Source organism: Rhinoderma darwinii, chromosome 1 (genome assembly GCF_050947455.1).
Source record: "Rhinoderma darwinii isolate aRhiDar2 chromosome 1, aRhiDar2.hap1, whole genome shotgun sequence".
Lineage (NCBI taxonomy): Eukaryota > Metazoa > Chordata > Amphibia > Anura > Rhinodermatidae > Rhinoderma > Rhinoderma darwinii.
Window position 1 is genome coordinate 175,348,517 of NC_134687.1, and position 23,528 is coordinate 175,372,044.

At 40.6% G+C, this 23,528-nt stretch overlaps 1 protein-coding gene across 2 annotated transcripts in view; it reads left to right on the forward strand.

The window, feature by feature from the left end:
* Positions 1–22,786, forward strand: part of CXXC4 (CXXC finger protein 4) — a 120,324-nt gene extending 97,538 nt beyond the window's left edge. Inside the window, exons 3-4 of one of the 2 annotated variants that reach the window (XM_075860610.1) lie at positions 15,648–15,683; positions 18,940–22,786. In XM_075860610.1, coding sequence (XP_075716725.1) covers positions 15,648–15,668 — 21 coding nt within the window. In that variant the 3' untranslated portion in view covers positions 15,669–15,683; positions 18,940–22,786. The remainder of the gene's footprint in view (positions 1–15,647; positions 15,684–18,939) is intronic. The other variant, XM_075860609.1, reaches the window with a different exon arrangement.
* The last annotated feature ends 742 nt before the right edge of the window (positions 22,787–23,528 follow it).

A 23,528-nucleotide genomic window follows, 5' to 3' on the forward strand; every position in this document is an offset into this window, starting at 1 on the left:
TAGTAGATCAGGATGTCGTCCTGATAGACCACCACACAGACATACAGCAGATCCCGGGAGATGTCATTCATGAACTCCTGGAACACAGCTGGAGCGTTACACATTCCAAAGGGCATCACGAGATATTCGTAGTGGCCGTCTCGGATGTTGAATGCAGTTTTCCACTCGTCACCTTTGCGGATACGGATCAAGTTATAGGTCCCGCGTAGATCCAGCTTCGTGAACACCTTGGCCCCACGAATTCTATCGAAAAGTTCTGAAATGAGCGGCAAGGGGTACTTATTCTTGACCATGTTTTGCTTCAAACCACGGTAATCGATACATGGACAAAGAGATCCATCCTTCTTTTTCACAAAGAAGAATCCGGCTCCGGCCGGAGAGGAAGACTTCCCTTGACGTAGGCAGACATGGCTAGGGTCTCTGGCAGGGAAAGGGGATAGACTCGCCCACAGGGTGGTGAGGCGTCAGGAAGTAACTCGACTGGTCAATTGTAGCTGTGATGGGGAGGAACAGTCTCTGCCTCATTTTTGATGAATATGTCTGCAAAACTGGCATAGTATGAGGGTTGATCAGAGAGTGACTGAGGCAGTGGAGGCAAAACTGGACGAACTTGTAGCAGGCAGCAGTTAAGGCGTTTGGGGCCCCATTGGAGGACTTCTTCGGAACTCTAGTCGAGAACCGGAGCATTTAGATGAAGACATGGCAGGCCCAGCAGAATAGGGTTGATAGCTTTAGGCAATACAAGGAAGGCAATCTGTTCTGAGTGAAGAACTCCTACTTGTAGTCTCAGTGGTTCCGTGATGAACAGAATTGGATCAGGCAACGGTAGACCATTCACAGAAGCAACAGCCAGGGGTCTCTCCAGAAGAAATGTGGGTAGATGTAAGCGACCACTAGATCCTGCTGGATGAAATTTGCAGCTGCTCCGGTATCAAGATAGGCAGAGGAGGAATGTGATGTCTCTCCAGATACGATGGTCACAGAAATAGATAATTTGGAAGAGGTTTTGACGTTTGGAGATGTCCCCCCTAGAGTTGCCTCTCCAACCAACCCTAGGTGCTGGGGTTTCCCGGCTTCTGTGGACATTGGCGCACAAAATAACCCTTAAGGCCACAATACAGTCATAAACCAGACGAGCGTCTGCGCTGTTTCTCCTACTCGGACAGCCTGACTCTGTCTATCTGCATAGTTTCTACAGATAGCGCACTAGGTGAAGGCAATAGTGGTCTCTGGACCAAGGGTGCTAGTCTGTAAAACCGGTTCTCCTGTCGAACCTCCTGAGTTCGCTCCCGGATCCTCATGTCAACCCGGGTGGCCAACAGGATGGGGGCATCCAAGATAGAAGGGAGGTCGCGGGCTGCAAGCTCGTCCTTGATGTGCGAGGACAGTCTCTGCCAAAAGGTTGCCACCCACACCTCATTCCATGCCAACTCTGCTGCCAGGGTACGAAAGGAGATAGCATATTCTCCTATTGTGTAGCCTCCTTGTTTGAGAGTCAGCAGAGTGGCCGCGGCAGAAGATGTTCGGCCCGGCTCCTCGAACACGGCACGGAAAAACTGCAGGAACAAGGCTAGGTCCGAGGATTCGGGTCCCTGTTCCAAGATGGGATTCACCCATGCGAGGGCCTTGCCAGCGAGGGGGGAGATAATAAACGCTACTTTGGCCTCCTCAGGGGGGGAAGAGATGAGCTCGTAGACTAAATTGAACCGTGCATTGGATGATGAACACTCTACAGGCTCTGGGGTCACCGTCATAGTGAGGAGGAGGAGGAGGCAGTGAAACTGTGGATCCGGAACAAACAGGCGGAGCAACGGCAGTGGGGCGGCAGTAGTCTCTGGAAGAGGAACCGGAGGTTGCACAGTGAGTTGATCCAGACAGGCCATGATGGAATTTACAGCCTCAAGGAGTTGATCGTGACGTGTCCGTAGGTCATGCATCTCCGTTTGTATCCTTTGAACTGCGGTCTTGGGTTGGCCAGCAGGTTCCATGAACTAAGCGTTCGATTTAGGGGTATATGGACCCACTTGGCCACTCCGCCTTAGCAGAGAGGCAACTGGCCAAGTCACAGTCAATGCACAAGTCTATACAAGAAGTACATAGCACGAAAGTACCTGAGATAGTCCAAACAATTGGCAGGGGCTTTAGCACGGATGGAGGTGGCAGGTTGCACCAGTGGCGGATGACAGCAGGTGCAACAGGGTGTAGACGTCTTATCCACGCATTACAATGTCTATTGGTATGTTAACCATATACTGTTATTCTTAGCAGCTTGCAAATATTGCCTGTTACTTTTGATCTCATTCAGCCTGGTCTTCAGTATTGTTTCACATTTGTATTCTGTGGCGCTGTCTATATGACTCTTCATACCTATACAAAATCGCCATTATCCTATTAAGTATATTTACATTCTTATGCTTATGACAGTCTGTTTGATCCAACTCACCTTTTTGCTGCTTCAATATCATGTTTATCACTAGCCTTTAATATGCTGGCAAAACAATCATACCTGGCTTACGATAGATTTGACGTCATTTTTATTGTGTGACTCATCTTTCATTCCATCTTTTAACTTGTTCAATGTCTTTATTTAATAAAATTTGCATATTTGTTGTATCTTTATGTGCTCAGTCGATCATTCTTTCGTGGCAGTTTCTCATGGTAATTTTTGATCGACGCACCAAGTGTATCTTGGTTAATACCAAGGGTATATAATATAGTGCCGCTTACATAACTTGCAATAGTGACTTACAGTTTAATGGTGACCTTTGTGCACTATTTATATTATACTCTGTTGGTATTTTTTGGTTTATATTGCGCCAGACGTGGGGGATGACAGCAGGTGCAGCAGGTTGCGCCAGATGTGGCGGATGACAGCAGGTGCATCAGGACACGACTCCAATCACTAAACAGGCTCAGGAACAATAACACAGCACAGGATACAGGTAGCAGGGCACGGGAACACTGGGAACAGGGTAACACTAAGGGACCGTTTGCTAGACTAACATGGGAATTACAAACAACTCTCAGGCAAGGATCGAAAGGGCAGGACACTTTTTATAGTTCAAGGTGATCTGAACATAATTAATTAAGACGTCGGCAGGAAGAGGAAGACCTGCGGGAGGCCGGTAAGGGGAGGTTGCAGTCCGTGACCGCGGCCGTAACAGATGTAGAGGATGCCGTCTTGTTATAGTTACAGTTTGGGGTAGTAATAGACCATTAGACAGATCTCTGTATTGACCTTTGATATATTTGAATATAGTTATCAGGTTACCCCAGCTATCTTTTTTCTAACTAAATAACCCATTCCGTTTGCTACTTTGGTTGCTATAGACTAGTGGCCATAACTGCCTATAATATTCTATATGTGGCCTGACTAGTGACTTATAAAGTGGTAGAACTATGTTATCATCATGTGCATCTTGTCACGATCTCGGGGTATGTGGACCCACTAGCAGAGTGGCAGCTGGCCAAATCACAATCTATACAAAGTCTATGCAAAGTCCTAGCACAAGGGTACCTGTAAGAATCCAGACAGTAGCAGAAGCTTGCTTTGGCACGGATGGAGCTTGAGGTGGCGCCAGACACACGCTCTGACTGACGTACACCCGTGTTTGAGGCATCCTATTGGTCCACAGCCTCCTCAATGCCCGCGCCATTCTTTCTTTGCTTATTCTTCAATGCCAGACCTGTGTCGATACTCAGTGAGGTATCGACACAGGTCTGTCTGCCTAATAACGCTTGTGTACGAACGTGTGTCAAAGAAAAATAACACTAGGAGGAGAAGCAGAACTTCCGGTCGGCCAGAGGTAGGGGGAATAGGAACAAATGCGTTGTGATTTATGACAGATTGCATATTAGAAAGTTTATTTAATTTTATTCATAGAGTATTAGAAAAAAAATGTTGTATCCCTGGAAAATCCCTTTAAGTTCACTGTCAACTAATATTCCTAAGTCCTTTTCCATTTCAGTTTTCCCCAATATTTTCCCATTTAGTAAGTGATGTTGACATGCATTTCCCCTTCCCAAGTGCATAACCTTACATTTATCAGTGTTAAAACCTCCCTTATTTGTCACTTCTCTTCCCAAGCCTCCAACTTATCTAAATCTATTTGTATTATAATACTGTCCTTCTTTGTGTTAATTCCTTTACATAGTTTAGTATCATCTGGAAAAATGTATACTTACTGCACAATCCCTCTACAAATCCATTGATAAACATATTAAAAATACATTTGACCCCTATGGTGCCCCACTAGTAAGGCTTTATTCAGACGAATGGTAAAAACGTCCGTGCAACGCGCGTGATTTGCACGCGCGTTGCACGGACCTATATTAGTCTATGGGGCCGTGCAGACATGTTAGTGATTTTTACTCAGCGTGAGTCCGCTGAAAAAAAGTCACGACATGTCCGTTCTTTGGGCGTTTTGCGTGAATCACGCACCCATTGAAGTCAATGGGTGCGTGAAAACCACGCATGTCGCACGGAAGCACTTCCGTGCGAACAGCGTGATTCGCGCATTAGCTGTCAAAAGGATGAATGAAAACCGAAAAGCTTTTCTGTTTACAAACATCCAAATGGAGTGTCATAATGATGGCGGCTGCGCGAAAAGCACGCAGCCGCGCATAATATGCTGCTGCCCCACGGAGCTTTTAAGTGGTTTTTGCGCACGCAAAACGCAGCGTTTTTGGGTGCGCAAAAACGCCACGCTCCTGTGGCCCATAGCAATAACCACCCTCTGTTTTCTATCAATGTGCCAGTTACTTACCCACATACACATATTTTCCCCTATTCCCAGCATTCTCATTTTATATACCAACCTTTTATGTGGTACAGTATCAAATGTTTTGGAAAAATCAAGATAAATGACATCCAATGACTCACCCTGGTCCAGTCTAGCGCTTACCTTCTCATTGAAGCTGATCATATTGGTTTGAAAGGACAAATCCCTCATAAACCCATGCTGATATGAAGTTATACCTTTATTCTCATTAAGATACCCCAGGCTAGCATCTCTTAGAAAACCTCCAAAATTGTACCCTCAATGGAGGTTAAAGTTACAGATCTATGATTTCCAGGTTTACTTATTAACCCCTGTTTGAATATTGGCACCATATTTACTATGAACCAGTCCTATGGAACAGACCCGGTCATTATAGAATGCTTAAATATCAAAAATAATGGATCTGTCTATTACTGAACTTATTTCACTTAGAGCACAGGGGTGTATACCATCTGGATCCAATTTAAAGAGCTTTAGGCTGGGTTCACACGTGGCGGAATTTCACTTAAATTCCGCTGCGGACACTCCGCAGCGTTAATCCGCAGCGGAGCCGTTTGTCCATTGACTTACACTTTAATTTAGCAGTGTTCGTTTAGACGAGGCGTAAAATTCCGCTGCGGAGCATAGGCTGCGGAGCGGAATTTGGTGTCCGCAGCATGCTCTGTCTGTTGCGGAGCAGTGGCGGACTCATGGCGGAATTTCTCCATTGACTTCAATGGAGATTCTAATTTCCGCAATGAAGTCCGCAGCTGTCATGCACATGTTATGTGTGCTGCGGATCCGTCTTGCTTTTTTAACTTGACATTTCTTCATTCTGGCTGGACCTATGTATTTCTAGGTCTACAGCCACTGAATGTACGGAGGAAAATATGGATCTGTATTGGCGCTGCTGAGTGGTGAAGACAGGATGAATCCAGAAGTCGGGTGAAAGTAAAAGTATTGGTATTTATTGCTATGCAACGCGTTTCAACGCCGAACTGGCGTTTTCGTCAGGCATGGGGAACACAGAAAAAAAGGGGACATGTATATATACACACAGAAGGGGTCATCTGATTGGAGCCCATTCAGACTGGGCAAAAAAACCGCCAAAAACTCAAGAAGGTCAGAGTTCAAACGGTGCAATCAATTCTAATGACATTTCATAGTAATTACACAGTAAAACACATTAAGAACCATAGGAAAGGTAAAAGGTGAGTTGTCACTGTAGGGAACTCTCAGTTTATTCATAAATAAAAGATGTGTGTAAAATATCGGGTGATAAAAACAATATATGTGAGGGACGGCAATGTTTTGTTATTGCATGGTAAACTGATAATATCAGAAGGGAAATAAATGGTGAGCAAGTCCTGTATGTTTTGTTTTAGGTGGTTTGTTTATTTATTTCTTTTATTTCAATCGTGGGACGTTTGTATAACTAAGATATGAGAAGTTACGTGTGCGGATTGGGTTTGTTACCGGTTGTCAAGGAGACCACCTACGCTACGGTGGCCGATGCGGTCCAAAGCGAGATGGAACGCACGGTGAACCGCAAAACGCCAGAGGAAGCCGGTCTATGCAGCAAGAACAGTAGGACAGGAGAGGAGAATGTGTTGCCGAGAAGGGATAGGTAGATATTGAAACATAATGTGAGTAAAGAAATCTAATGCTTTCAATGACACAGTGTAACGGTAGTTTGTTTCAATGTTTGTTTTAATCATTAGAATTGGTTTACGTCTTTTGGGACAAATGGAAGGTTAGGAGGGGGGGGGGGGTTGTGAAGTTGGCATAGATGAGTGTTATTGGGGGCAATGTCTAAAAGGGTGGTTTCTTGCCTGGATGGACAATGCATGACGTATATATTATATTAATATTAATATTAACTCTTATGGTTGCTGCGAGGGGATGAAGCCCTAACAGCAAAAGTTGGGACATTGCGGTTTAGGATATTTGGATCGTTGTACTGTGCTGTATTTTTGGAGAGATCCATAGGTATCCCGAGGTTTGTCTAAGGGATGTTTGAGAATTAGTCTAAAGATGACTCTGTGATGTCGTTTAGACCAAATGGGTGTAGTGTGTTCATTTTAAAAATCCAGAAATTTTCTCTTTGTTTTAATTTGTTAAATCTGTTTGGGACGTCGGGGTGAATGTGTTCAATGGGTGTTACTGTAATTTTATTGGCCTGGCATTCGTGTGTCTGAGAAAAATGACGAGATACACTATGTTTGAGGTACCCAGTGTTAATATTGAAACGGTGATTATTGACTCGGGTTCTTAGGCATTGGGTGGTTCTACCAATATACTGTAGTTGGCACGGGCATTCTAAGAGGTAAATGACATATGAGCTGCCGCAGTTAAGGAGTGTTTGAATTGTGAATGTCTCGTTGGTGACAGTGGAAGTGTAGTTGTATTTTTTGTGGCTTATGGAGTTACAGCAAAGGCAGCGTGAATGTCCACATTTGAAGGAGCCTTTGAGGTTAGAAAGAAAGTTTGTATGTGTTGTCAGATGTTTCTTTGTTCTGCTTGGAGCAAGTATATTTTTGAGGGTTAGGGAGCGTCTGAATGTAATATTAGGTTTGTCTGATAGTGTGTCTTTTAAGTGCGGGTCATTTTTTAGGATGTGCCAATGTTTGGAGAGAATGTTTCTGATCATTTTGTTGCCTCTATTGTAGGTGGTGATGAAGTTGATTTTGGAGTTACTAGGGCCAGACTTGGGTTTCACCGTGGGGGGATTTAGACAGGAATTTTGTGTGAGTTCAGAGGCTTTGGATTTAGCGCCTTTTATAAGATTTATTGGAAAATATTTGTCTTTGAATCTTTTTTCTAAGATTGCGCATTCTTTGTTGAAATCCGTATCTGTGCTGCAGTTCTTCCTAATTCTCCTAAATTGGCCAAAAGGGATGTTCTTGAGCCAGGGGCGGTGGTGGGCGCTTCTGAAATCGATATAACTATTGACGTCTACTAGTTTAAAGTGTGTACTTGTCGTGAATTTGTTGATGTCATTGTCGTACTTGATGGTGAGATCCAGAAAATCTATGGAGGTGGGGGAAAAAATGTGAGTGAATGATAGGTCGTAGTTATTATTGTTTAGGGTTCCCATGAAGCGAGCGGCTTCCTCTTCAGTACCTTTCCATACTATAAACAGGTCGTCAATGTACCGTTTGTAAAGCAATATGTTGTTTTTATAGGGGTGTTCACCGTTTATGTGTATTTTTTCGAAGGATCCCATGTAGAGATTGGCGTAGGAGGGTGCAAAACGGGTGCCCATAGCACAGCCTTTGATCTGGTGGTAAAAATTATTATTAAAGCTGAAGATGTTGTGTTTGAGGATGAAATCGATGCAGTTGGTTAGAAAATCTAACTGGGATTCGGGGATTGTGTTGGTGGATGAGAGGAAAGAATGGGCTACTTCAATGCCTTTATTATGAGGAATGTTACTATACAATGTGGTGACGTCTGCTGTTAAAAAACTGATTGGGGATGTTGAACGGTCAAAATTTAGGTCATTTAAATCTCTAATTAGTTGTGTGGAATCTCTGAGGTAGGATGGTAAGGTTAGGACAAATGGTTGGAGATGAAGATCAATGAAGTGTGAAAGGTTGCTTGTGAGGGAGTCTATTCCCGAGATGATGGGGCGTCCGGGCGGATCGATTAATGATTTGTGGATTTTAGGAAGGTGGTAAATGAAGGGCATGTTCGGGAATGGGACAGTTAGAAAACGTTTCTCTTTTTTATTTATCAGTCCTGATTTGGCAGCTGACTCAATAAGGTCTTTATATTCTTGTGTATAAAGGGATAGTGGGTTGGTGGTGAGTTTTCTGTAGAACGTGATGTCGCTTAGGATTCTTGTGGTCTCTTCAAAATACTTGTGTCGGTCCTGGATGACTAAGCCCCCCCCCTTTGTCAGCTGGGCGAATTATGACTTCTTGGTTTTTTTGGAGATTTTTCATGGCTCTTCTCTCGTGGTTAGTTAGATTGTCAATATACTGAGATGGAAGTTCTAGTGTTCTAAATTCGTTACTAACCAGGGACGAGAATGTTTCAATCATTGGGCCCTGGTGGTGGGTCGGGTAAAAGTTGGATTTGGGGTGGACTTCCACTGGGATGGCTGAGGGTGTAGGAGAATCTATAGGTAATTCAATTGTTGGGCCTGGTTTAGTGGTGTATTTGGTCATAGCGAAATGTCTGGTGAGTGTAAGTTTTCTTACGAACCTGTTGAGGTCCATAAAAAGTTCAAAGCTGTCAATTGGTGCCGTGGGGCAGAACGAGAGGCCCCTATTCAAAAGGCTGTGTTCAGAACTGTTTAGAATGTGTAGTGATAAGTTGAACAATTTTATTGTTGGACCAGATTCCTCTTTTTGTTGAGTGATGGATGTTGTTTCGGTCTGTTTTCTGCCTCCTCTCCGTCCTCTAGGTCTATGTCTAATTTTCTTTTGGTCGAAATTTTTTGTATTCTTGGGAAAAAGTGAGTGATGGTTTGGGCTTTGGGACTTGTGATGTATGGAATCAGAATGTCTTTGCTCACTACGGTGGGAGTTAGTGGCGGTCTGACCAACTGGGAGGGGAGTCCTAAAAAAGACGTTGTTGCGTATGTAAAATCAAGAACAGATGTGGCCAGGTCTAAATTGGGGTTTGTAAACCCCTGGGTTGTGTTATGGTCCTCTGGTGGACTGCGGAAGTGGTCCTCAGGTGAAGTCGGATTGGTGAAAAAGGGGGTGTTGTGTACTGATAGTTGGAGTAGGGATGAGAGACTGTTGCCGTCGTCCTCATCTATGTTGTCTATGGAGTCATTGGTCAAGGATAGGGGGGACTGGACGGTGGAGGGTGGGGGGACTTCCATAGGTTCAGAAGTGGAGGGTAGTCTAGATAAATGTATAGCTAGGTCAGAGGATTTAAAGGCATTCATAGGTACCTTAGGGCTGAAAAGTCTATGTGAGGAAGGGTGAGAGGGTAATTGGGTGGGGTTCAGGGTGGGGACTGGAGTTGTGTGGTGACAAAAGGACTTGGGGACTTGGGGAGTCTCTGAAAGATTTCCTTGTTTGTTTTGTGGTGCTGTCTACAGCCAGACTGAGGAAGTCAATGGGGCTCACGTAATGACGGGAGCGTTGCTAGGAGACGTCAGTAAATAGTCACTGTCCAGGGTGCTGAAAGAGTTAAGCGATCGGCAGTAACTGTTTCTGCACCCGGGACAGTGACTACCGATCACAATATACAGCTATCTGTAAAAAAAAATGAAGTTCATACTTACCGAGAACTCCCTGCTTCTGTCTCCAGTCCGGCCTCCCAGGATGACGTTTCAGTCTAAGTGACGGCTGCAGCCAATCACAGGCTAATAACAGGCTGCAGCGGTCACATGGACTGCCGCGTCATCCAGGGAGATCGGGCTGGATGCCGAAGGAGGGACGCGTCACCAAGACAACGGGCGGTAAGTATGAATTTCTTTGACTTTCACAAGGGAAAGTGCTGTCCCTTCTCTCTATCCTGCACTGATAGGGAGAAGGGCAGTACTTTTACCGCAGTCCGCAGCAGCTAGTCCGCATCAATTTACTGCACATTTTGTGCAGATCCGCAGCAGAATCTGCAACGCAGATTCTGTGCGGCATTGATGCGGACAGTTGCGGAGGAAATCCGCCACGTGTGGTCATGCCCTTACTCTCTTTAGCAATGAGTGTCTCTGTCTCCAATGTAAAAATATTTATCCTATGAATCAACTAAAATAAAATTTTTAGTTTTTATTCAATTAGGGTTATATGCAAAACATATACTCTGGGCATTTCTCCCATGTTTTATAATGAAGTTGCGTGATGTTATCTCCACATGCTTCCTCCTTGAGTGAGAGGCGGCTCATAGAGGCTTGTGTAGCACAGAGCTGCAATGTGTTGTATAGCACAAAGAACTTGGACTTCTGACTTATGTAGTATCGAAATGGGGTGGCGTGCACATTGGGCACCTGATTCCCACACATATGTTTTGAAACAAGGACTATGATAAGCAAGTATTATGTACTATGTCAATGTGCAAACCAGACGAGATAAAGTTGTGTTGCCACTGGGGCCGGTATCTTATATCAGATAATTTGGGTTTTGTAAGTATACTTACTTGTTCCTACAATTGGACCTCATTCTTAGTGTTAAGGGAGTGTCTTGTTAACGCTTTTCCATAACAGTTAAAATCAAAAACAGGAAGTTATTTCTTGATTTTCATATCCATTTCTGTTTGTTTTCCATTATAATCAATAAATCTGAGCACTGCTAAACTGGTCCCAATACTACAGCAAATCTAAAGAAAATAAGTACTACACTGAACATCATAGCTAGTATAGTATAATTTTATACTATTATTTGCTCTGCCAATGTCCTACAACTCTCAGCCCCATCTGTAGTAGTAGTAGTAGTAGTAGTAGTAGTAGTAGTAGTAGTAGTAGTAGTAGTAGTAGTATGGGTCGTACTAAAGAGCACAGTGACTTTAAACATGACATTGTTATAGAATGCCTTGGGAGTTTGTGAAAATTGGAATCTGCTAGATTTGCCCTGGTCAAAAGTACGTTTTTTATTTTTGGGAATCGGAAGCATCTAGGCGTAACAACAGCTTAGCCACAAAACGGTAGATCAAGCTAGCTCATAGAGCGAGGCCGCTGAGTAAAAACTTTTTCTTATACCCCCTCTTGTTTGGCTTAGTAAATGCCAGTTATTTGCACCCAAATTTTGACGCCTTTATAAGCCATGCCCCCTTTTCTAGACACTTTTAAAAAGCGTCTAGTGAGGCGCAAGCCTCTGTTTATTTTGGTGCATTTTTTTGTGATAAATTAGTCTAAAATGAAATGCGACATTACAGGCCAAAATGCGCCCAATTTTGGCATATTTTACGATACATTCTAGACACAAACACAGTAGTAAATCTGCCCCAATGTGTTTTTACATGCATTTCCTAATATCGTGTCAAAATCTAGTACTAGTAAAGCTGTAATGGTTTTGAATTTTCTATCTATCTATCTATCTATCTATCTATCTATCTATCTATCTATCTATCTATCTATCTATCTATCTATCGTTTTTAGGGTATTCAGTTCATTCCCTTTCCATAAGATACACAATGTTGTGCTGCCCCCAGTCAATAATGCAATGCCTCCTTGGCATCTTCCATTGTATTTTGCAATAATATAAAACAAAAAAGTGATATAAGGATACACATGCATACAAACACTAGAGTGCATGCAGTGGGGGATGTCGGCGCTTTTGACGTTTAAATATTAATAATCCCCTTTCTGCTGGAAGGCTCTCAGACTAATCTTGGAGTAGTATGTTCTCTCTCACTACTGATGTCATACTGTCAGATAGGAATCAACAATACGCTGCACAATAACATATCGTCACATATAGAAACTGCTGTAAACATAGAATAATATTGGTAAGGTACTCTTTTATAAACAAAACGTTTATATTTAAGATAAAATATAATATTTTGCACAGATTTGGGATATCCTATGGGCCCTCTATATATCTCTAGTAATACACATACTGCTCCTGATTAAAAACGTGCAGATGCCATTCTAAGCTTCCTTACGGTGCCAATATCAAATGAAGAATTGGTGGCTTCTTTTAACAGATGCTTTAAATTCCAGCATCATCGAAAAAATTAATTCCTGACATTTTATAAATGTTACCTAAAAGCAACGAGTAGAAAGATGCTTAAGAGTTTAATAAAACCAGGATCAGTTTATTAAATTGGATAACACCACGTTAGTGGAGAACATTTGGCTAGACACCTGCATTCATTGAACATAATGCTACGCCAATTAAATAAGGTCACCTCAAAGTCCCTACACCAACTTAATACTAAAGGGGCTAACCAGGATTATATAATTCGAGGCTAAGAAAGAAAGCACACTAGTTGCTCCAATTTAGGCCTTATTCACACAAACTATTTTCTCGTCCGTGTGCTGTCCGTTTTAACAACACTGACCCATGCAATTCAAGTGGTTATTCACACGTCCGTGTTTCGGTTTTTTACACGGTGCATGTGTCTTTTGCGAGAAACTCACAGCATGTCCTATTCTGGTCCGTTTTTGCGGACCAGACTCACCCATTAAAGTCTACGGATGAGTGAAGAAAACGGAGAGCAAGCGGATAACATTCGTGTGCTGTGCGATTTTCATGGATCAGTTGCTAAAGAAAGACAGAAACAAAACAAAAGTGAAACCAGCACAAAACGCGGGCATTTATAGGAGGATACTAAACCTATATATGTCTCAAATACACAATTTGTGTATCAAAATCATTCTAGACACAAATTTGTCCTAAAAATGTACTTTATTGTTCCATAAATATGGATACCCACCAAAAAAACAAAACAAATATACATACAAAAATTAAAACATACTTAAAATAATAGCTCTAAGACCATCAACAAAGTGCCAGTATAACCATATTAGATATAATGATCGTATGATATGCAACAGGTTTACAAAAAAAATACAGGGAGAGCATATAGTATGCCTCAATCCTAATTTCCCCTAGTAAAGTCCACAGCCTATGCAATGATATGCTGATGGTGGTACCTGTGGTTGGCATGATGGCTGGCAGTACCTGTGGCTGGCATGATGGCTGTCAGTACCTGTGGCTGGCATGATGGCTGTCAGTGGTCTCAGAGGATAAACACCTCGACGTGTGTCCTGACGAAGGGTGCGAAACGAGTATTATGTCTTGCGCAGATATTAATGCCCGAAAGGTATTATAGGTGCTATTTATAGGAGGATAGGAGTTTTATTGATTTTAAGTTTACTATGCTTAAAATCCCAAAAATTATTTTATATTTCTGAATATATTTTACTTTTATGCTTTGCATCTTAAACTTTACACTTTCAGTTTGCTACAGTTGTAAGAGATCCTAGAATTATATCTGTAAAAGTGTAGATAAACAATGAGGGGCAATATTTGATGTCAACCTTGTACAATGTTGACAAAGTATTAAAAAATTCAGGAGACATTTAGACCGTTCCATGAGCCAACTTTTTTAGTGGCCACGAAGTAAGAAAGTTTCATAGAAAAGTATACAGTAGCTTTGAGATACTAGGACATTTTTTGCCATACAACCTCACATTGGATGTTCAGTTGAATATTTTAACCTTATGGTTATGTCTGCTCAAGCTACATTCCCCACAAGAAACTAGCTACCATTGATGTCTATGGTCAAACCCTATTATTCAGAATTATTCTTGCTCATTCTCTATTTGTTGCATTCATGGTGTATAAAACAGACAGCAGCTGTATAAAGCTTTATATCCTAGGAGTATGTCTGATTAAATAAATTATTTTAAGGTCCACATATCTAGTTTGTTCATTCAAGCTGGAGATACCTGTTGATGTGTTCCACTGACTCCTATGGTCAATAAGACATCTTCCTGCTCCTAGACCCCACTCGGCACCTCCAGTGTTGGGTTGTTACACTCACTTAATATCTATCCACGCACAGCTTTGTTTAGCCGCCTGCTTAGAACTCCTTCTTAAAGAGGCTCTGTCACCACATTATAAGTTCCCTATCTCCTACATAAGGAGATGGGCGCTATAATGTAGGTGACAGCAGTGCTTTTTATTTAAATAAACGATCCATTTTTACCACTTTATTAGCGATTTTAGATTTATGCTAATGAGTTGCTTAATGCCCAACTGGGCGTATTTTTACTTTAGATCAAGTGGGCGTTGTACAGGGGAGTGTATGACGCTGACCAATCAGCATCATGCACTCCTCTCCATTCATTTACACAGCGCATAGGGATCCTGCTAGATCCTTATGTGCTATCTTATACTTACACATTAACAATACTGAAGTGTTTAGACAGTGAATAGACATTCCACGGAATGTCTATTCACAATCTCTCCACTTCGTTACTCTGTCTGTGGTAGTTACAGCCGAGGAAGCGTGATCTCGTTGTAACCTGTCATTTACCAGAATTTTTTTTTATTACTGTTGGCAAAAGTATCGAAATTGGTATCGAAATCGCAATACTAAACGAAGTATCGGTATCGAAGTCTAAATTTTGGTATCGTGACATCCCTACTCTGCTGTAACTACCACAGACAGAGTAACGAAGTGCAGCGATTGTGAATAGACATTCCATGGAATGTCTATTCACTGTCTAAACACTTCAGTATTGTTAATGTGTTCGTATAAGACAGCACATAAGGATCTAGCAGGATTCCTATGCGCTGAGTAAATGAATGGAGAGGAGTGCATGATGCTGATTGGTCAGCGTCATACACTCCTCTGTACAACGCCCACTTGGTCTAAAGTAAAAATACGCCCACTTGGACATTAAGCAACTCATTAGCATAAATCTAAAAATGCTAATAAAGTGGTAAAAATGGATAGTTTTTCTAAATAAAAAGCATTACTGTCACCTACATTATAGCGCCAATCTCCTTATCTAGGAGATAGGGCACTTATAATGTGGTGACAGAGCCTCTTTAAATTGACTTTTCATAAGAACCTGTATATCTGTTGCCACTTCTTAGGACTTCTTCAGTTCAGCAGGTTGTAGGGGTATGCGTTTTTTTTGTTAAAGGACTAATGATGGTAGACCTGCTCCAGCTGGTTCTATTTTACAAAAAAAATTAAAAAACTATTTTATTTCAACACCTAAATCAGAGAATTTTCTTTTACTTTAGCAGCGCACTATGTTTTTTTGTGAAAATCAGTGGTAGGAGATTGTTTGACCTATTTCATTATTTTACTGCATTGAGCTTTAATCATAGAGTGATTCTTATAGAATGGAATTTTACGTTCTTGTAAAATTTGCTTGTCCTGCAGTTTGTTTAGAAATGATAGTAGATGAATGTATTTTGTTCTTTTATTTAGCTCTGTGTTAATCTATACTTTCTTTTTTGTTTTCAGAATAACAGACATTTACTATAGCATGCAATGTACAAGGTTAGCATGAATTTACTTTTACTCTTCTAACAACATCATCTTTAAGAGAGGACATAGGGCACTATCGAGGAACTATTTTTGAATTGTAGTCTTTTCTAAGATATGAATGAGTGTAAATTGTATTCTAGAGAGTTTCTTATATTTACGGTTTGTTAATGGGATTAACATTTTTTTCCCAACTATCTAGATTTTCTAATATACAATTATTTGTCCATGATACTGAAATTCTCTCTACTATACTACACCTAATGTTTTTTATATTTGAAATACATTTTTATTTATTTGGGCTGACTATAAAAACATAAATTGGAATAATTACTAATCATACAGCAATAATTAGTGGTCAGCAGGCAAACCATGTTGATAAGCATTCTTCTCTATGTTCATCCTATGAAGTACATAGGAGCATTCAAAGAAGAGTGGAGGCCTCATGGAACAAATATGTTCAGGATGCTGGTTCTTGCCACATCTTTCCTGTGACCCATCCTGGGTCAGGAAGGCCTGGCGCTTTGTTGCCTTTTTGCACTCATTATGAACATCCCATGTGAGAAAGAATAGAGGTGTCACCCTCGGACCATTTCCGTTCTACTTGGTTTAATAAAGTTGCAGTGCTTGCGAATGGGAAGAGTGCACTGCCTACAGAAAAGTTAAATCAGACCAACCTGATATGGGGTCAACTCTTGACAGGCCTCATCAGGCACTGGGACTCCCTACGTGGTATATACATCCTTGGCATAATTTTACTAACCCAACAAAAACTATTTTTTTTTAAATCTACTGCATATTTCTACTATTTTTTGTTAAACTGCTCTTGAAAAATTAAAGCTGAGCCCTGGCAGTTTTACTTTTAGACAGTTTTGACATATGTGTTTAGTTCATTAATTACATCAGGGCTTCCCTACCACAAGCAGATGATCATTGACCAAGATACTAATTGAAATTAACTATTTAGGGAAATGCTGTGGTGTGAAAATGGGTTGTCTGGATAGGCAATAATCTTATGGCTATTTCCATTACAGTTTATCGTAATCAGTTGCCTGCTAACACACATCTCAAGTTGGGGAAAATTTGACTCTAGTGTTAGTCAGTGCTATGTCCAGAGTCTGATCTCATGATCATTACTTTAACTCATTTATGTCCAGTTCCGAGAGTCTCCTGGAAAATCTATATAATCTGTGTGTGTGAATACGATAAACAACAGCCTAATGAGGTTGGCATACGAAAACCATTTTCCGTCAGTCCCATAGACCACCGGTCCATTCCAACAGGATCCTAATTCTGGGCGGGGTTCCCAGTGATCATACATTTATCAACTATCCCGTTAATAGGTGATAAACGTTTTTTTGTGGGCCAAAAAAGGCCTATTTTTTTCTTGGGTAACCTCATGGAGTAATTAGAGGTTTTATATTTTTGAACTCCTTTCTCAAATATTTATAGAAAGGAAAATTTAGTGATAAAAGCTCTGGCCATTTAAGATCTGAGACAACTTCAGACGACTGACGCCTCCACATGCAGCAATGAGCAGTCCAAGTCTCAGAAGATTACAGTACTTTCTGCTTCTGAGCTGGGAGAGACCACTGTGGGGGAGGGGACTGCGAGTGTGCAGCATGTGTGCACGGGGAAGATCTCTGCTGCGACCTTACTGCATGCTGGATGTTGTTATATAAGCAGCAATGTAACATGATTCTCCTGTGTATTATGGAGCTGCTAGGGAAGGAAACAACTTGATAATCTGAAGAGTCTTTCACCAGAAACACCAGAGCAGCAATGGAGATGCAAGGAAGGTACATCCTCCACTCACAGTTTTATCTTGTGGATTTACCTTATATTTCCGCTGCTGGTTCTGTGTGGTGTAGTGAGAGACTCCGATTAACCCCTTATAAGCAGCAGTCTCCTTTTTTTAGTTGGACTGCATTATACAGAGGAGGTAAGCAATTTTTTATCCGCTATGTGTTTCGCCGCCCATTATGGTTCATTAGCGAATGAATTCACAAGATTTGAGATTCGCTTTTGGAGAGTTTGAGAATTAAAGGTGAATCAACTCTCCCATTGTATTTTATGGGCCAGCAAATCAATAAATCGACAACACAGTGAAATAGGCAAATTTATTCACTCAACCCTTACTGGCCAGATGTCAGCACAACGCTTTATTTTGCTATTTAAATGCTGTATAGAAGCAGTTCCTCCCCTTAGTTGGTTCCTCCAAGAGTTGAAGGAAAAACTCATGTCAGAATCTCATGAGATTTGGACTTCACTTTGCTGAAATGAGTAGAACTCTGTCCCTGAAATACTAAGGCCCCATGCACATGACCGTAGTGGTGTGCACGGCCGTGATTTACGTCTCGGACCGCTGCGGTGTCACCCGGAGACGCCCGCAAATCGCGGGCCGTGCACATGGCTGCATGCATTCATTTCTATGAGCCTGAACCGCAAAACACGGCCGCAATAAGACCTGTCCTATCTTTTTGCGGTCCAGGCTCCTGGGCCATGCACGGACCGTGGAAACCGTGGTCGTGTGCATGGGCCCATTGAAATGAATGTTCGTGTGCATGGGGCTAAGGCAAATCCTGTGATTTACTAATAAGTCCTATTTGAGATAAGTCCTTTACTGTCCCTTTCTGAGTTTTTCTCAACGGCACAGAGTCCCTATGATTCTATAGTAAGGAGCTGTAGGCACTCCATGTGCCACCATATGGTACCTCTGTACGACATCATAATACTGAGGTGTTCTCCCCTACAAGCAATGCATCTAGTGAAGAATGTCTCTGTAATTTGGCATCTGATTTCGTATAAATCCAAGAGAAAAAAAACCCTGTATTTTTCCATATGAAATCAGTCGCATACAGAGGTACAGTATGGGCCCATAGACTTCTATAGATGCCATATTACAGCTCTATACAACTCGGAACTTGTACGGGGCCATAATATAGTCGCATGCATGTGGCCTTTCTGTCATAAATACTTTTGGTTTAGTGCGCCTTTTATCTATGACAACAGACAGCACTTCTCTTCAAATATAGGTGCAATATCATTGTGTTATATCACAAAACCATTTTAAGCTATACGTTTTTACATTTGAAATAATTGTAGTTATTTAATTAAAAAAAAAAATTAACCTCATTTAAAAAATTGGAAGCAATTTACAAATATCCATTTTTATTTTATTTGCCTACAATGATATAGAAACAGTTAGACTATTGAAGCATAAATGTTATTTACAGCATAGTAACCTATTCTTTTTTCTTATTATTTGTAGAGAACACCGGTCCCCAGCGCTGAAGCATTCCGATGGTTCTTTTAAGCAGATGTATATCATATTTTCAAGGCACTCTGAAGTGATTGACCAGCACTGGTCTTGTTTTGGGAACTGCTAAGTCCACGACTGAAGAATATGCTGAGACACTATTTTCATTTGTGTACAGGGGTTTCCTCAAAAGAAAAATATGAATAATGTTTAAAAAAAAAAAAAAAGGAAAAACCATAAAAAAATATTAAAAATGACGTCACCAGAGCCTGGCTGGTTTACTTACATTTAGTACACAGGTTCTTTCTTTAATGTACATTAGCTATAATTGACAGTGAAATTGTTGTCTACTTTAAAGTGACTACAAAAGGAGAGATTTGGGTAAACCTCTGCTGTAATATGATGTATCTTTGAGAAATTAACCTATCTATACTTCATTTCCAAATATGTGTTTCAGTACTGTAAACTGTACAGATAGCAGCTTGTATTTTGTGTGTTTAGACACAAGGAGACAATCATGTCTGAGCATCTATATGAAGATTAACAGTTTGTAAGCAGCAGTGTGGTTCTGCAACTTAAATCTGGAGCAATAAATTCTAGCTTTAATCATTATTTTGGCAGCTGAATAGTCACAGCAGCAACAGCACTGTTTATTTTTGTTTTTTTTGTCTTTTTTTTAACATTTTATTTTAATTTGCCATACTGTACATTCCCAGGAAATATACCTGCAATCCCAAAATGTAAAAAGTATGGAAAAATTTAATCCATGCATTGACTACTGTCAAATAAGTCAAGTGTCTTCTGTCCGTCATGGCGATATTACCCTGTTCCTGAGCCCCTTCTCCCTTTTATGTATCCAATGAGCAATCCATGCAAACATTCTGACCTCTATGTGGGTAAGCACTTGTGTTAAGATATAAGGATGTCCCCCAGAAGCACTTACCACAGATGACCCACTTTTCACTGCTTTGTAGACCAGAGTAAAAGCAGCATATGGTATTGTAGTTTGTCCGATCGGACCAGTCTTTTGAATTATTTGTTCAGGGAAACAGAAGTGTCCTGTGACCATGTAACTGAGTACATGCCTTCTGGTTAGGTTTTTCTATAGTAACTGTAAACACTGTAAAATATAAATGCATTCTCACTGTAATGACAAAAGTAAAACATGCATATAGATATATATATATTTCTGTATATATAGGCCATGTCCAATGCAGCCAGGCAACTCCAGACTTGAAGATTTTGCTGAAGGATTTAAATATAAAACTTTATTTAATGCAGGGGTAGATTGAGTGGTCAGGTAATTGGGCAGGGCATGAGGTCTCCGCAGCTGAGCCCATATGAATCTATTTCACTATACACAGTGGACAAGTCCAGCAATGGACCCTGTCCCAAGCTGTTGATTGAGTGAATAACTTAGAGCTCCAACACTCTATTACTGAGTATCTCACATTAAGTGACATCACTAGTCCTAGTCTAGGGCCCCGTCTCAATCTTCCCCTGATCTAATGCATAGCACTATTTTGTCTCTCAAATAATACCAAAAAAAACAAACTTATATACATAGATTTGTACTGAAAACCCCCATTAAATATGTGCCAGGGGAGGCATTTGTCAGTTGTATCACTCCAAATCTGGAATTGCCTATCGAATTTTATTTTCATTTTATACCATGATAAAACATTTTCATACCTGTGTAGCATTTTATGGTACTTTTTTGTTGTATACCTACTGAGCAGCACCAATCTAAAAGCCCCTCCAGCAGATAAATATTTTTATCTAATGTTTTAGCTATGTATATGTCTTACAAGTGAGTCTTGAATGTTTTTAATTTTGTGGGGTTTTTGTTATAAATGTTTTAAAATTACATTGAGTAGAATCTAAAATACTTAGACACATTAGAAATGACTTCATCTGATTAGCCACCTTTATCAATCTGAATAAGATTTTTTTACATTCTTGTTTATCCAATACAAGATACTGTCGAGAAGAATCAATACGCTAATAATCAGACACAAGTAAAGCCTTGTTTGCACTTTTACTAGTACATTTTCTTAGACTTCTGAAAAGGAGAGAAATGTAAAATGATTCAGTTCAATCTACATTAGGTGTACAATATCTACAATGTACTCACTGTCTGATGCCCTAATGTTGCATGTCTTTGTGTGCTTTTTATTTTAAAGAACTGGTTGATCTATATATTGTAATTGTGCTGCTTATATGTCCAATTCAATAAAAGCTATACATTACAGAGAATGAAAAAAGAAGGTTCAATGCAGTGCTAATCCCGTAATTCTTTTAGATAAATTTATATAAAACAAACAATCCGATTCTAAACTTGAAATATGTTTTATAAGAAAGTATTTTAGTATTTTTTTTATTTAACAAAATGTATTTTGTAGCTTTTTTTTCATAGTTAGTGAAGATTAAAGTGAAATTACACTTTTGTGAAGCTCCACTAGGTTACATTATACATAGTGTAACTTCTAGGATCTACGTACAGTAAAGTCCACTGGAAGAAATGGCTGCTCAGGGTTCGATTACAGAGCTTTGGAGTAACAGTGCCTCTCACCTGCACAGACAGTTGCCATTGTGAGATTTTCTAATTTCCTACACCCTCTTTAAGAGCTTGTGCAAGTGTAATTGCCAATTTCAATGGAGCTATAGTATGGCATCCATAGACTTCTATGGAGCCCTACTGTACCTCCAAATGCCTTTAACTTCCCACATAAGCATACAAAGGTTTGGCATGCTCCATCGGTTGCTGTATTCTAGGGAAACATATCTCAATAATGCAGCGCCGAAAGGAGCACCATATGATGGCACGCCATAGGTTCCAAAGCAAGGGTGGAAAGCAGGAGCTCAATAGTACCGGCTTGCAAGTGGACTTATGTATGAGAAATATAGCTTTTTTTTTACTGTATCAACCTGGATAACAAATGTTCTCTGCTAGTATTCTCCCGGTCCAAGATGTTGACTGACAGCAGGAACATCTGGACATTTTGGTAATAAATATATATTATAAGAAACCTTCTTTTCTCCTCCTCCACATTATGATCAACACTTTTGCAACAAATAGATGTTCACTTTAATTTTCTGTCACGGTGTTCTTTAAGAATAGTGTACAGATAGTATTAAAATACTATTTTCAACATGAACATTATATTGTTTAGTGTTTACATCTTCATTTTGCATTGTGAATTAGTAACGGATTTGTGTTTGAAAATCTTGGCATGTAACACTTACAATTAATTCAAAAGAATAACAATATTTATATTGGTTACATCTGTAATCGGATAATGAGGAAAGAAGTGTGTTAAATGAACATACCATTTAGGGTCGAATATCTTCAGCAAAATAACAGTAGTAGGTCTTTGATCATGGTTAGATGCATAGTGATTTCAAACAGTTGGTTCCATGTAGCAACTAAATGTTCCAGATTTTGTTTGTCATTAAATTTGGCACGCTCGCATTGAGATCTACTATGTTCCTAGTGAATAAAAGACAGCTCCAACTGGATATTCGAATGATTACGCTATATCGAAAAGGGAACTGCATTTTTTTTTTCATATCTTTTTTTACATTTAATTTATGGCCCACTGATATGTACTCCCTTCACGATGCTCTTCTATTTCTGAACTGTGCTGTAATCTATGACATTTTCTAACAGATATATGTGTAAGGTGTATGTATGCTTGTGCAGTTATGGAAAAAGCAGTTTTGGAAAACAGTGTATTTATGAGAAAAAAATCACCTATGGGGCATGTAAAAAACTGTAAAAAATACACATTAATTTGCCCGGTAAAGTTGTTTTTGTGACATTTCTGTGTTGTTAAATAAAGGACTTTAGTATTCAAAATATCTGCATTTATCTATAAAAAAAAAAAGTTTCCTTCTACATGCTTTTTCAAGGTTACACATATACATTTCTATACATTTAAATAATACATTAAAGGGGTTTTCCCATCAGGGACATTTATGACATCCACAGGATAGATGTCAAAGGATGTCAGATAGATGCGGGTCCCACCTCCGGGACCCGCACCTATTTCTAGAACGGGGGCCCACTAAACCCTATTCTACCTCTCTGTGTTCCTACTAAAGCGTGTGAAGCTCGCTGAGCTACGCTGATTCCGTAACACCCATTGTAGTGAATGTCAGTTACGGAAGCAGAGTAGCATGCGAGCTTCAGTTCTTCATGGTCGGAAATCACACGCTTCAGCAGCAACACAGAGAGGTAGAATGTGGTTTAGGGGGCCCTGTTCTAGAGATATGTGCGGGTCCCAGAAGTGGGACACGCATCTATCTAACATTTATGACATGTCACGATCTGTGTGTATGTGGACCCACTAGACCGCACTGCCGTAGCATGGTAGCAGCTGGCCAAATAATAGTGTACCAAGTCAATATAAAGTCCAAGCACATGGGTACCTATAATAGTTCAGACAGTAGCAACGGCTTATGCACAGAAGGGACCTGGGCGGCATGTACTGCAAAACGTGGCAGATGACACCAGACGAGGTGTAAGTCAGCAGGCGTAGTAGACGGCACAACACGACTCCAACACTAGAGATGGCACAGGAACAAATACAGTACAGGAT